General features: G+C 38.9%; 1 protein-coding gene across 1 annotated transcript in view; it reads left to right on the top strand.

The window, feature by feature from the left end:
- Positions 1 to 8,040: 8,040 nt before the first annotated feature.
- The window catches only part of LOC114030355 (solute carrier family 15 member 2-like), a 75,385-nt gene continuing 68,043 nt past the window's right edge, over positions 8,041 to 15,382 (top strand). Inside the window, exons 1-3 of the mRNA XM_027845168.1 lie at positions 8,041 to 8,064; positions 8,183 to 8,270; positions 14,433 to 14,574. Coding sequence (XP_027700969.1) covers positions 8,041 to 8,064; positions 8,183 to 8,270; positions 14,433 to 14,574 — 254 coding nt within the window. The remainder of the gene's footprint in view (positions 8,065 to 8,182; positions 8,271 to 14,432; positions 14,575 to 15,382) is intronic.

Raw genomic sequence — 15,382 nt, 5'->3', positions numbered from 1 at the left:
ACTTCCTTTATTAGTACAGATGCAAAAATAGGTGTGTGTGTATCTATATGGATATACACACATATTTGTGCATCAGGGAATGATATTTGAAAGCCCAAAAGGTTTATTTAAACTAATTGTAAAAGATACACCCAGGCCAGGACAGACGATCTCTTTATGAAATGCAAATTAGCCCCGTCAATGAATCAGGAAGTAAACAACAAGAGCTATCAAAAAGATGCCAGCCTGTGTGGGTAGAAGGATTTTCCCCAGCTGTGAAATCTCCGTTTCAACGAATTTGTCAGTCCAGTCCTTAATACCAATCACTGAGTCCAGGACATAGACTAAAAAAATGAATACAGTTGTATACACATATACATATAGATGGGTAGATGAAGTATTTATTAAGTTTTGCAAATCACTTTACCGGATCTCATTTTCTCCACGACAACCCTGGGAGGTAGGTGCTGTTATGATCTCCATTTTACAGTTGAGGAAACTGAGGAGGCTAGAAGAGGAGACTTGCCAGGGGTTTTAGGCTAGATTTGAACTGAAGTCTTCTTGACTCCAAGTCCAACACAGCTGCACCTAGCAGCCTCCTGGGGAATAAAAACATAAGGAAGCAAGACAATCCCATCCCCTCAAAGAATTTACATGGGAATGAGGAAACACAACCCATGAAAGGGAATAAGAATGGGGTGGGGAACAAGCTTAGTGACGCGTTGTGAGATGGCCTAGAAATGGAGTAGAGGCCTGAGAGAAACTGAAAGCTCACCTATGGGAGCTAAGAGACCCAAGGGTGGAGCTCTAAGGTTGCAGGTGGATTGGGGAGGGGGAAGAGATAAATATGACTGCCAAAATAAAGGCAGCGTGGTGAGGAAATGAGTGGGAAGTGTTAGACATGCATACAGAAATGTAATTTATATATTTTAACTTAAAGTTCTGACTGCTTTGTTTCATGGCTTTCATTTGGGCCATTTGTGAAGGGCAACAGCTTTTTCCAATTTCCCCAACAAAGGCTGGGCTCCCAGAAATGATATTTTCATGGGGGGGGGGGGGGGCGGAGCTCTGAGAAGATGGTGGAGTGAAGGCGCCTCCTCGCTTCCACGCACCTACAAGTAAAAAGGCCTCAACCTCAGGGAGTTCCCTGACAATGAGAAGATGAGGGAGGGAACCTTTCTCCATAAGATAGTTTTAGCAGTACAAACAGCTGAACCAGACTGGTTGTGGTCGCCCGCGCTGTCCGCCTGTCCTTCCCCCTTCCTCCGCCTGACGCCTTTATCCCCATGAACCAGGCATCTGGCTTTTGGGGTTAAGCCTCTTTCAGTTTTTCAGAGACGGTCCATGACGTGGTAGCTGGAGGAGAGGTGGGGCCGCGCTCCTGCGCACACCTGAGACTGCAGACTACCCTCCCTGACCACCAGCCCTAATTCTGACCCTGGGCAGTGGCTTTTGGGGCTTAAGTCTAGGGAAGTGTGGGGGAGCCCTGCCCTCAGGATGAGTGGAGGACCCTAAGAAAGGATACGTAAAGGAGGAGAGGAGGTGGCCCAGGAGAGGACAGGCCGCCACCATAACCCCTTTTATCGATGTCTGGGGAGGCCAGTCCTTGTTTTCTAGCCAGCACATAACCCAGCATATCCTACCCCCGCAGAGGTCCAGATGGCAAGCAGAGTGCTTTTTTAAACCTCGGTAAGGAAAAAGGTGGGAGCCTGGACAAGGGCGCAGAGGGTACGGGAACGCTCGAGCTTGCTTCCAGGCAACAAGGCTATATACACTTACCCATTTTCAGCTTGCCAGCTTAGACGGAAAATCTGGATCTGGCTTGGGCCCAGGGCCAGAGACCCCCTGGAGCCACATGTACCATCACCTGTGAGGTGTTAGCCACAGTGAACAAACACCCCTCCCACTTGTGACTGGGCCTCCTAGCTAAGTCTGAGGAAGAATTAGGTGTCTAGGAGTGCAGCTGGAAAAGTAGGCAGAAGACTGGGAAGAGGGGTGGGGGGAGGTGGCATCTGCCTGGTTTCTAAGTTGGGCAGATAGGGAAACTTCTACTCTGTGGTTTTCCATTTATTTGGGAGGTTCTGTCCTTTGGCTCCTCTCTTCCTGGGGCTGGGCCTCACCATTAACACATGCCAGACCTCTGGGCAAGTGGACAGGGGCGGTGGTGATAAAGGGGACAAATTGATAGGTAGAGAAGGATGTGGACCCAACCCTTTTCCCACATCAGCCATCTCCTGGGACCGTGAACTATCCTTCCACAGCTTAACTAGCATCTGGTTAGCAAGAACTGGTTGAAATGGGAAGTTATTCTATAATTCTCCCCTTTCAGAAATTTCCAGAAAAAGAACTCTTTGCTTCTCTACTTTCTCTCTTCCCATTCCTTACCCCAACAATCAAATTTCACTGAAACTGGTCTTCATCTATTGTTAAATCTGAGTTGTTATCCTTCTTGATCTCTCTGCAGGGTTTGACCACCCTTATGTCTTGGATACTTGCTTTTCTCTTCATTTTGGTGACACTGCTCTCTCCTGGTTCTTCTCTTACTCAGTTGACTTCTCCTACTCTTTCATGGCATCATCATCAAAAATCCAACCTTCTTTCTGTTGGTATCTGGGAAAGGATATTTCCCAGGCTACTTTTTTCTGGTTACATTATCTCTTGATGATTTTATCACCTCTATGGGTCCAATTATCTTTCTTTGAAAATGACTCCCAAAAATTTATGACCAAACAAGAAAGGATAATGGGAAATAAAATGGGGAATTTTGATTAGATGAAATTAAAAAGGTTTTGCTCAAATATAAGTAATGCAGCCAAAATTAGAAAGAAAACAGGAAACTGGGGGAAAAATTTTGCAGCAAATTTCTCTGATAAAGACTTCATTTCTCAAACATATAGGGAACAGAACTGAGCCAAATTTATAAAAATCCAGCCATTTCCCCAATTGAAAGATGGTCAAAGGATATGAACACACGGTTTTCAGAAGAAGAAATCAAAGCTATCAATACACATATAGAAAAAATGCTCTAAATCACTATTGATTAGAGAAATAGAAATTAAAACAACTCTGAGATACTACCTCACATCTCTGAGATTGGCTAACATGACAGAAGAGGAAACTGACAAATGCTAGAGCGGATGTGGAAAAACAGTGCATTAATGCACTGTTAGTGGAGTTGTGAACTGGTCCAGCTATTCTGGAGAACAATATGGAACTCTGCCCAAAGGGCTATAAAACTCTGCATATCTTTTAACTCAGCAATATCACTACTAGATCTGTATCCCAAAGAGATCAAAGAAAAGGGAAAAGGACATGTATGTTTAGAAATATAACAGCTCTTTTTGTAGTGGGAAAGAATTGAAAATTGAGGGGATGTCCATCAATTGGGGGATGGCTGAACAAGTTGTGGTATATGATTGTGATGGAATACTATTGTACTATAAGAAAAGATGAGCAGGATGATCTCAGAAAAACCTGTGAAAACTTATGTGAACTGATGCAAAGTGAAATGAGCAGAACCAGGAGAACATTGTGCACAGTAACAGCAGTATTGTAAGCAATATTGTGTATGTAAGGCTGATCAACTGTGAAAGACTTAGCTACTTTTATTAAGGCAATGATCCAGGATAATGTCAAAGGAGCCATGATGAAAAATGCTATCCACTTCCAGAGAAAGAACTGGTGAATTCTTGTGTAGGCTCAAGCATTTTTTTTTACTTTATTGTGTGTGTGTGTGTGTGTGTTTTCTTTTGCAACATGGCTAATATGGCAATATATTTGGCATGACTTCACATGTATAATCAATATCCTATTGCTTACTTGCTTTCTCAATGGGTGGGGAGGGGCTTGAGGGAGGAGAGAATTTGGAACTCACATTTTTCAAAAATTAATGTTAAAATTTTTTGACATGTAATTGGTAAATACTTAGTGAAATAAAAAATATTAAAAGAAAGACAATGACTCCCAAGTCTTTATAGCCATCTATGATTTCTTTCACTTCAGCTCCAGTTCTACATTATCAACCGATTATTAGATATTTCCAACTAGATGTCTCAGGACAATCTCAAATTTAACATGTCTAGAAAGGACCTCATTATATTCTATTCTAAACCCCACACCTCCTTCAAACTATCCTATTTCTGTTGGGGTCACAGGTTCATGAGCTCAGAAGCATCCTCAACTTTTCCTCCTTCTTTATTCCCCACATCAAGTCAGTTGCTAAATCTTTTTAATTCTATCTCCACAACATATGTTATATCTGTCCCCTTTTCTCCTTTAACAGAGCCACCATCTTAGATCAGAGTGCATTACCTCTTAACTACACTATTGCAATAGTCTCCTACGTGGATTCCCCAACTTCCAATTTTCCCCTTTGTAATTCATCATCCACACAGCTGACAAAATAATCTTCCTAAAGCACAAGTCTGGCCATGTCCCTTCCCCTTCTCAGTAATTTTCAGTGGCTCCCTATTGCTCTTGAATAACATATAAATTCCTTTGCTTGGCATTTAAAGCCCTTCTCATTATGACTCCAGGCTGCCTTTTCTGGCTTCCTTGACATTATTCCTCTTCATGTACTCAACATTCAAACTAGCCTATTTCCTTTTTTCCCCCCAAATTCAACATTCTATTTCTTGCTCCAATGTTTGGAATTAATTCTCCTCCTTTCTGCTCCTAGAATCTTTAGTTTTCATTAAGGCTCAACTGAAAAAGGCCATTCTTTGCCTCATTTCTTACCTAATCTTTAACTACTGAATGGGTGTTGCCTCAGACAAACTAAGACCTGAGAAAGACCTTAGCTTATAAAGGGCAAGGTCTCCCACTGCATCTGGGGCCATCTCCAGTCATCCTGATCTATATCTTACCACTGGACCCACATGGCTCCAGAGGAGAGAGTAAGGCTGGTGACTTTGCACAGCCCTCCCTCACTTAAATCCAATTCATTTGCAAATCATGGCATCATCTTCCTCATGTCATGATCCTCTTTGAGAATGAAGGACAAACCACACAAAATATAAACTCTTTTGTATAGGATTTAAAGATCTTCACACTCTCACTCCAGCTTCTAGACTTAATTTATATACATATATATACAAATACATACATGCTTACATATATCTATCTATCTATCTATCTATATATATATATGATTTTTGGCCACATAAAGTGACCACATTAAAAAATATATATGTATATACCATTGCAAAATATTGTATATATATATATATATATATACACACACACACACACACACACACGTATATATATATGCTACATTTCTGTTAATTGACTCTATTTTCCAGTGCAACCTATTTCTTCTCTGAACTTAATATTCCATCTCAGAGCTAGGTAGCACAGTGAATAGAGCTCTGGCCTTGGAATCAGGATGACCTGAGTTTAAATACAGTCTCAGATAATAACTGTGTGACTCAGGACAAGTCACTTAATCTTTGTCTGTCTTAGTTTCCTCAACTATAAAATGCAAATGATAATAACACCTACCTCTCCTAGTTATCGTGAGGGATCAAATAAGATATTTGTAAAAAACACTTAGTATGCACATAGTAGGTACTTAATAAATGCTTGTTCCCTTCCTCTCCTCTACCTTTGCACAGACTGTCCATTGTGCCTGGAATATACTCCTTTCTCAAGTTTACTTCTTCCTTTAAATCTTACCTCTAGTGCCTCCATCCGTGGGAAGCCTTTCTTGATGCTCGTGGTTGTAAGTGTTTTCTTCCTCCTCAGATTATCTTGCATTTACTTCTTTGTGTAAATATTACATCCTTCTAGTAGGATGTAAGCTCCCCAATAGTAGAGACTGTCGCTTTTCACTTTGATTTGTGTGCAGAATGACTAGACTTGTGCCTTGCATATTGTTATTATTTAATGTTTTGTGAATTCAACTTTTTTTTTGTAAATAATATTTTATTTTTTCCAATTACATGTAAAGATAGTTTTCAACATTCATTTTTTATAAGATTTTGAGTTCCAAATTTTTCTCCCTTCCTCTATCCCTCCCCATGCCCCTCTCCAAGATGGCAAGCAATCTGATATAGGTTATATATGTGCAATCATGTTAAACATATTTCCACATTGGTTGCTGTCCTTTGTTCTCAAAGAGGACTAAAATTACAGTGCTATGTTAGAGTCAAATTATAATGCACCTGACTGTGGCTGATCAGACCAATACAAGCTCAAAATGCTCTACCACAGGTCGGGCACAAATAGCCCATGTGAACATTTGGGATTCTCTAAATTTGTTCAGGTCATATTTCTTTTGAGCTACATATTTTCATATTAGTCATGTCATGAAAGAAGAAACAGAGCAGAAGGGAAAAACCATGAAAAACAACAACAAAAGAACCAAAAAAAAAAGTGAAAATAGTATGCTTCAATCTGCATTCAGACTTCATAGTTCTTTCTCTGGATATGGATAGTATTTTCCATCATGAGACTTTTGGAATTGTCTTTGATCATTGTATTGTTGAGAAGAACTAAGTCTATCATAGTTGATCATCACACAATGCTGCTTTTACTGTGTACAATGTTCTCCTGGTTCTACTCACTTCACTCAATATCAGTTCATTTAAGTCTTTCCAGGTTTTTCTGAAGTCCACCTGCTCATCATTTCTTATAGCACAATAGCATTCTATTACATTCATATACCACAACTTGTTCAGTCATTCCCCAACTGATGGGCATCTCCTCAATTTCCAATTCTTTGCCACCACAAAAAGAGCTGCTATAAATATTTTTGCACATGTAGGTCCTTTCCAATTTTTTATGATCTCTTTAGGATACAGACCTAATAGTTGCATCAAAGAGTATGCACAGTTTGGGTATAAACTTTGTTTTTTTTAAAAAAAATTAACTGACCAAATCCAGTATGGGGGAGTCATGGGGGACTCATGGCTAGACAACTTGATGTGGCAAAAAAAAAAAAAAGCTGGGCATGTACATGAACTACAAGATCAAAATTAATTAGAAAAAAACAAACAACTCCCCCAAAGTATGACATTTCATCCAAACAAACCTCAAACCCAATGTAATTTCAGACTGCATTCAGAGATGTATGGTATCCATAAGAAGGGAAAAGATAGTTGCACTGAACTCTGCTCTGGTCAGACCACATCTGGAGTACTGTGTTCAGTTCTGGATGCCATACTTTAGGAAGGTTATTGCAAGTTGGAGTACATCCAGCTGAATGTAGTCAGTATGATTAAAGGGACTAAAAACCATGCTATGTGAGAAACAATACAAGGAACTGGGGTTATTTAACTTGGAGAAGAGAATACTTAGAGGCAACATGACCTTTTATTCAAATATTTGAAAGGCTGTCATGTGGAAGAGAGATTAAACTTATTTTGCTTGGTCCCAGAGGACTGAACTAGAAGGAATGGGTGGACATTTCAGAGACAGATTTTTTTTTTCTTTTTGGTGAGGCAATTGGGGTTAAGTGACTTGCCCAGGGTCACACAGCTAGTAAGTGTCATGTGTCTGAGACTGGATTTGAACTCAGGTCCTCCTGACTCCAAGGCCAGAGCTCTATACACTGTGCCACCTAGCTGCCCCCTCAGAGACAGATTTAAGCTTAAATATTAATAAGTTGTATATTTAATAATTATGTATAATTAATGAGTTTTATATTATTAACTATATACAATTACATATTTAAGCTTACTATAAGGCAAAATACCTCCTAACAATTAGAAAGGGGAATGGACTCCCCTGGGAGACAGTAGCAGTCCCTGCACTGGAGATCTTCAAATGATACCTGGATGACTATTAATTAGAGGTTTTGAATTGGAGATTACTTTTCAGGAATGAGCTGCTCTGCATGACTTCTGAGTGCCCTTCCAACTCTAAGATTCTGTGATGGTATAGGATTGAAGATAAAAGCTGAAGACCCTCACTATTACCTCCGTATGTCTGCTACCCAGAGAAGTCATCATACCCAACACCTTTGTAAAAGGAAAAACAAACAAACAAACAAACATCAACTGGTGTATTATAAAAATTCCATCACAATCTCATTTATCAATCATGGCAGACTTTGAAGCGATGCCAGGATTTCCAAGTGGAGATGTGTTGTAATCAGCTGGAAACATAGGACTATAGTCAATAGAGAGGTATTGAAGTGAAAAGAAAGGATTATCTGTAATTTCCCCCAACCTCTCACTTTTTGTCCTTTTGTTTTTTATAGAAAATCTCTGACACCAACTACCCGCTGAATATCGTTTTCATCTTGATTAATGAGTTCTGTGAGCGTTTCTCTACTGGCGGTACAACAGGTACTCCAATTAAGGAAAGATGGGCTATTCTAGGGTCCTTACTCAAAACCTCTTTATTATCATTTCCCCTCTGGTAATAGGCCAACTCTTCCATTCCCACCTGGATATTCCTTCTTTGTGGGGTTATGCCTTCCTTCCATCAACTGAGGAGCCAAATACCTCTTAGGCTTTACGTTTTTTTTGAAGCTTATGCCAATTAGCTGTGCCAAATAGTTCACAGCAGCTAGGTGGTGCAGTGGATAAAGCACCAGCCTAGAGTCAGGAGGACCTGTCTTCCACATGACAGCCCTTCAAATATTTGAATAAAAGATTATGTTTCCTCTAAGTATTCTCTTCTCCAAGTTAAATATGCCTAGTTCCTTGTATTATTCCTCATATGGCATGGTTTTTAGTCCCTTCATCATAATGACTACATTCAGCTGGATGCACAACAACTTCACAATATGCTTTCTAAATCCAGCCTCAGACATTTACTAACTGGGTGACCCTGGGCAAGTCACTTAACCCCTTTTTGTCTCAATTTCTTCAGCTGTAAAATGAGGATAATAATAACACCTACCTCCCAGGGTTGTTGTGAGGATCAAATGAGATAATGATTGTAAAATACTTAGTATAGTGCCCAGGCAAGTCATTTAACCCTGTTTGCCTCAGTTTCCTCATTTGTAAAATGAGCTAGAAAAAAAAATGGCAAATCACTCCAGTATCTTTGCCAAGAAAACCACAAAAGGGGTCACAAAGAGTCAGATACAACTGAAACAATTGAACAACAACAAATTTGCTTGAAGGGAAAAGGCCTAAAAGAGATCAGATTGTGCACATTTGAATAAAATTGACATTCCATTTTTCTTCTGTAGTATTCCCTATTCCTTGGATTCATTTCCCCTCCTTTCCTTCTCCCTTTTGATAAGTTATGGACAAATTAATGTGTGCAAATTCACTTTAGGAACATGCTAATCTTCCCAACAAATAAAGGCATCATTATACAAACATGTCAAGTCTAGGTTTGCCCAGACAGATTTGGAGAAATCTAAATCTCAAAAGACTTAAATTAAGTATCCCCATCCCTGACAGGAAAGTTGGTATCAATCAACCAGCAAGCATTGATTAAGAAAAATAAAACATAAAACGGTGCCTGCCCTCAAATAGTTTGCATTCTATAAGGAAAAGCAACATGTATGATGACGTTCTAAAATGTAAAACCAGAAGCCAAAAAAAAAAAGCTGTACCAAGAGGTAACCCAACATACCAGACAGAGGGATGGCCTTGCAGTCAGAAGGACCTGCCTCTGACACATACGAGCTATGTGACCCTGAACAATCCACTTAAACTCTCAGTACAAATCTCTCTCAAACGCTTGTTGATGTCTTGACTCGCAAGTGAAACGACAACAATCTAAAATAAGTATCAGCTGAGTTGCCGATCGACCTCAAATTCCCCGTAAAAAAGAAATAAAAGAATTATAGATTTAGAGCGGAAAGGCACATTAGGGCCTATTTAAGTTCAGCCCTTTCATTTTAAAAGTGACTCTAGTAGGGGGTGGAGGATAAAGCTTTGGACTTGGAGTCAAGAAGATCCTGTCTTGAATCCGTCCTCAGACATTCATTAACTGTGTGACCTTAGGCAAACCACTTGACCTCACTGAGCCTCCGCTTCCCCATTTGTAAAATGGGGATAATAGCATCTACTCCCCAGAGTTGCTTTAAGCACCAACTGAGATATGTAAAGTACTTTGCAAATCTTAAAGTGCCGTACAAATATAAGCTACTATCGTCATCATCATTATCATCATCATCATTATTGAGTAAACATTGCACTAGACCTAAGATCTGAACCTATCTTGACCTTTGGGTAACTTTTGAGTCAACCAGCTGGTTTGTGTCAGAGGCAGGACTTTAACTATACTTTTTTTTTTTTTTTGTAAGCAATTGGGGTTAAGTGACTTCCCCAGAGGCACACAGCTAGTAAGTGTCAAGTGTTTGGTCTGAGGCCGGATTTGAACTCATGTCCTTCTGACTTCAAGGCCAGTGCTCTATCCACCGTGCCATCTAGCTGTCCCCTTTAACTACACCTTTGAACCCAGCCTCACTTAGCCACGTCTCCCCAATACCAAATCTAATACTCTTTCCACCACTATACCATACTGCTTCTAGACCAAAAAAAGTGACGTTTATTTTGGTTTTATTAGTACCAGAATAACCATGACAACCTTATATGAGAGAGTTCATTGTAGTAGAAATATGGCTGTCCTTTATATATGAATATAATGTCACTGACCAAACATCAGTACTATCACTAGGCTTTGAAACTTTTTATTGTTGCAGTTTTTTTAGGAGTGGTAATGAAATTACAGGGCAGCTAGGTGGTATAGTGGATAGAATGCCAGGCCTGAAGTCAGGAAGACTCATCTTCCTAAGTTCAAATCTAGCCTCAGACACTTTCTAGTTGTGTGACCCTGGGCAAGTAACTTAACCATGTTTGCCTCAATTTCCTCATCTGTAAAATGAGCTGGAGAAGGAAATGGCAAATCACTCCAGTACCTTTGCCAAGAAAACCCCAAAAGGGGTGACAAAGAGTTGGACATGATTTAACAACAAAACAACAATTAAATTATTAAGAAGGGTAGAGACAGGGGTTGGATGCGTAGAAGTGAAAGGCCAGGATTGACTATATGGAAACAATCATCTCCAGGTTATTTTATTTTAAGAATAACTTTTACGGAATTAAGACAATTTCTTGTTTAGTCAATACAGTCATGTTTGACTCTTCGTGACCCCATTTGGGATTTTATTGGCAAAGATACTGGAGTGGTTTGCCATTTCTTTCCCTAGATCAGTTTTATAGATGAGGAAATTGAGGCAAACAGGGTTAAGTGACTTGCCCAGGGTCACACAGTTAGTAAGTGTCTGAGTCTAGATTTGAACTCAGGGATATGAGTCATCCTAATTCCAGGCCTGGCACTGTATCCACTGTACCACCTAGCTGCCCCACTTATCTGGGTTATTTTACACTATACACAAATGCAGCATAATGAGAATTAGAGCAGAAACAGCCAGCGACACTTACGCAGTAAGATAGGGAAGGCAAGTCTTCTCTCCTTGCTTAAAACTTAAGCCTGAAACTTGAAAATAGAGGAATTCTGAATGTAAACACCAACATCTCTCAGTCAATTGTGACTTAACCTTTCCACCCTCATTCTTTTCTTCACTTTTTTCCTTTAAACATATATGCAATCTTGTGGTCTTGCTCCATTTATCACTGTCTATTGAAAAGCAACTTCTTTTAAAAAACAAAACAAAACACAGATTTACGAAGGTTAAATTCCATCTTTTTCAGTTCCCCTGGGTTTTTCAAGGCATGTGGCAACTTGATCACATTGATCAGATACATACATGAATACCAAACAGAAAAACCAAGCTACTTTGTGCCAGAGTTGCTCAAAATATGCCCATTTGTCACTTGAGAGCCTGAAATGGAAAAACCAAGCAAACAAACAAAATCCCCATTTAGCTTTCTGAAGGGAGTTCAAAACTTTTTCAGCCATTTCAAAATGTTCTAAGGACTTGGGCCAGGCAGTAGTTATTGCCAATGGCTTATTTTTAAAAGTAGATTAAAAGTAACTGGAGATACCAGCCTATGGGTAGCTATCTCCTGTCCAAGAAATACTTTGGGGTGGATTGTTCAAAGTTTCTTTGGAACGTTAAAAAAATGCTTTGGAATTATGGAATGAAAGAGGTTTGTTTTAGATTATGGTATGCAAAGAAAACTGATCTGTACTAGAAAACCCTCATACCATCCCCCAAAGGTATTATAATGCTTTTCTTTCTTTTAATATAAGACTTTAGCTCCTAACAGGGATTAATAAAACTGTCTGAAAGTGGAATAGAAGGAACTAAGTTTCAGTCAGTTATCTGGAATGTTATGGAACTACATTTGCTTTATAATTTGGAGAGGAAAGAGTGAAGGGATGGGATAGGGCGTTAGGGGTGATGAGATGCCTTTTGACAAATAACCAAACAAAAGAAGTGTTAGCAGAGAAGAATGAAATCACTTGGCAATTCAAAGGGTAGACTGAAACAATCTGCTTCACTCCCTCCACCATGCTCCCCCTTCTTTTTTAGAACTAGAAGGACATAAACGACAAGATGGTCATCTAGGCCAACCCATTTCTTTTATTTATCTTTTAAAATTAAGCATTTTATGGAAAACTTGAACACCGGAACAACCAAATCACCTTGCTTTGTGATATTTATATTGAAGTTACTTAATTTTAACGTATAGAAGAACATATTTTTCTCCACCTGAGTCTTCATCAGGATTCTTTATTTGCCCATTAATTCACATTCTCTTTTTCTTTTATATGACCATAGTTAGTGTACCCTCCATACTTCTGCTTCTACTTTTATTTTTGTAGTAAAGCACATTTATCTTGTTCCCCATTAATTCCTTCTATTTGTTAAACTGGAAAAAATAATCTCCCCTCCACAATTGAGATCTTATGTTTAAATCTCTCATTCAGCTGGAATTCACTGAGACATATGGTTTAACATGTGGTTCTAAATCCCTTTTCTACCATATTGCCAAATAATTTTCCCAAATTCATTGGCCAAATAATAAACCCTCCTCATTTTCTATAGCTTTATCAAACAATAATATTTTGTCTACTTTTGGATGAATGTTCTATTCCACTCCTCTGTTTGGTCTATTTACCTTCCAATACTATAAAGTTTTTTTTTATGGTAACCCTTTTGTAATATGTTTTAAAATCTAAGATTGCGAGACCACCCTCATTTACTTTTTCCCTCAGTGTGACCCTTGGTATTTTTACTCTTCCATTTTTAATATAAATTTCAATTAATTTGGTTGTATAAAGAAGTCCCATTGGTATTTTGGTTCATATTGCATTAGCTATGTAAATTACTTTATGGAGTATTATTACTTTTATTAATCTTGTCCATCCACAAACAATGAATTTTTCTCTAGTTTTTTACGTTCTTGTTCATTTTGGTCATTATAGTTTTATCTTTCTTACACAAATCCCAAGCATAAATATTCATTTAATTGTTGGTACTTTATAAGAGGCAGATAGGTTAATTTACTATTTTCTGTTGTTATCACAAAAGAGGTTTTTTTATTATGTTTTCTTGATCTTGGTTATTATTAGCTTATTTTTATGGGTTAATGTTGTGTCCTGCAATTTTACTGAGCTCATTTATTATCCACATAAAGTAGTTGATTGCGACATTTAGAATTTCTAGATAGACTACCATGTTTTATGAAATCTTCATTTCCAGTGTTAAACCCTGTAATACCTTCTTCACTCTTACTGCAATTCATGGAATGTCCAATACCACTGATTACAGATCTCATCTATATTTAAATTGGAATTCAGCAAAGGACCATAAGAGGATGACTGACATGTTCAAAATGAGCAGCTAAGAAGACACCTTAAAAGTATTAACAATTGAAAAAAGAGGGATGTTGGCAGAGAAGGACAAGTGGCATAATGTTGTATGCCACTTATGCCAATCTTATGAAAGATTGACAACTTCTGTATTAAATCTATGATTACAAGAATTCAAAGGAAGGAGTAGATTTGAAAGATATATAATATAAGCTCCTTGAGGGCAGGGGCTGTCTCACTTTTGTACAGTGTCTAGCACAATACTTGGCACATAATTGGTACTTAATAAATGCTTTTTGATTGATACATTTTAAAACATCAGTAAGGTTAAAGCACGTCTGGATGGGGAGAGTGAAGAGAAATAATAAATTGACAATCTCTTCAGGGTTTCTTGCTTGGGAAATTAATGATATGGTGGTATTGGCCTTGTTGTTGAGTTGTTTCAGTTGTGTCTGACTCTTCCTAAACCCATTTGAGGCTTTCTTGGCAAAGATACTGGAGTGGTTTGCCATTTCCTTCTCCAACTCATTTGACAGATGAGGAAACTGAGGTAAACAGATTAAATGACTTACCCAGGGACACACAGCTAGTAAGTGTCTGAGGTTGGATTTGAACTCAGGTCTTCCTGACTCCAGGACCAGCATTCTATCCATTGCACCGCCTAGCTGCCCTTCTGGTATTGGCCATTCAATGGGAAAGGTTGATATGGGGATAGTGTCATAGACAAGTTGAATAGCTTTGTCTTTGTCTTTTTCCTCCAGCTGTGATCACCTTGTACATGGTCTACTTCCTCCAATGGAATGAAAACACCTCTACTGCCACTTACCATCTCTTTAATGGCCTAAACTTTTTAGTCAGCATCACAGGAGCTATTGTTGCTGACTCTTGGTTGGGAAGTTACAAGTAAGGAAGAAATGCCTTCCATTTCTATAAGCCCAGAAAATGTAACCTAGGAAATTAGATAATATTTGACTCAAGATCTTGAAACAAAATGGCAAATGAAGTGGATTACAACTACGCCAAGATAAAAGTCCAAGGAAATACTGTGTGGGATTGACAAAGCTGCTTGGGCTTCTTTTACCAGGAAGGAAGTGAGGTTGTCTGTGATTTGGGGGTTTTAGGTTCAGAAGCTTTCCTTTTGCCCTGAAAATATTCAGGTCCCTCCAGTGTACCAAGATACATGAGGGCTCCTTCTAAAGTCTGCCTCTCTGGTTGTAGTCATTTAGGAGGAAATCAAACAGCAGATGATGAAATATAACTGCTAAGGTATCCCCTACCCAGAAATCAGCCAGGGGTGGGAAGAGACCCAGAGATTTCAGGTGCCAGATTCTTTCTGTTTTCCTCAGCTACTATTATTTAATGCTGCTCCTAGTTCATTTCTTTCTTTTTCTTCCCAATGGGGTTTGGAGATGCTGCATCGACATTCACTAAATTTATTGCAGTGATATTGCTCTTATAACAGGAAGTTTTGTTGAGGTTTTGGATCAGTGCACAGCTGTCTTCCCGGCTCTTGGGGTTCTCAAGAGCAGCAATCTTAGACCTTATGAGAGCATCTGAATGCTTTTATAAATACATGTGAAGAGACTGGAGAAATGCAGTTCATAGAATGCCAATGCTTCATTAGAACCATGAACTTTAGACCTCTCACCAAATCACCAAATCTTTTGACCAAGTTAACTAAGACCCCCTTTCCTGGTAACTTAGTTAAAGT

Source organism: Vombatus ursinus, unplaced genomic scaffold, assembly GCF_900497805.2.
Source record: "Vombatus ursinus unplaced genomic scaffold, bare-nosed wombat genome assembly UNPS02014959.1, whole genome shotgun sequence".
NCBI lineage: Eukaryota > Metazoa > Chordata > Mammalia > Diprotodontia > Vombatidae > Vombatus > Vombatus ursinus.
This window is presented reverse-complemented; position numbering and strand designations above follow the sequence as displayed.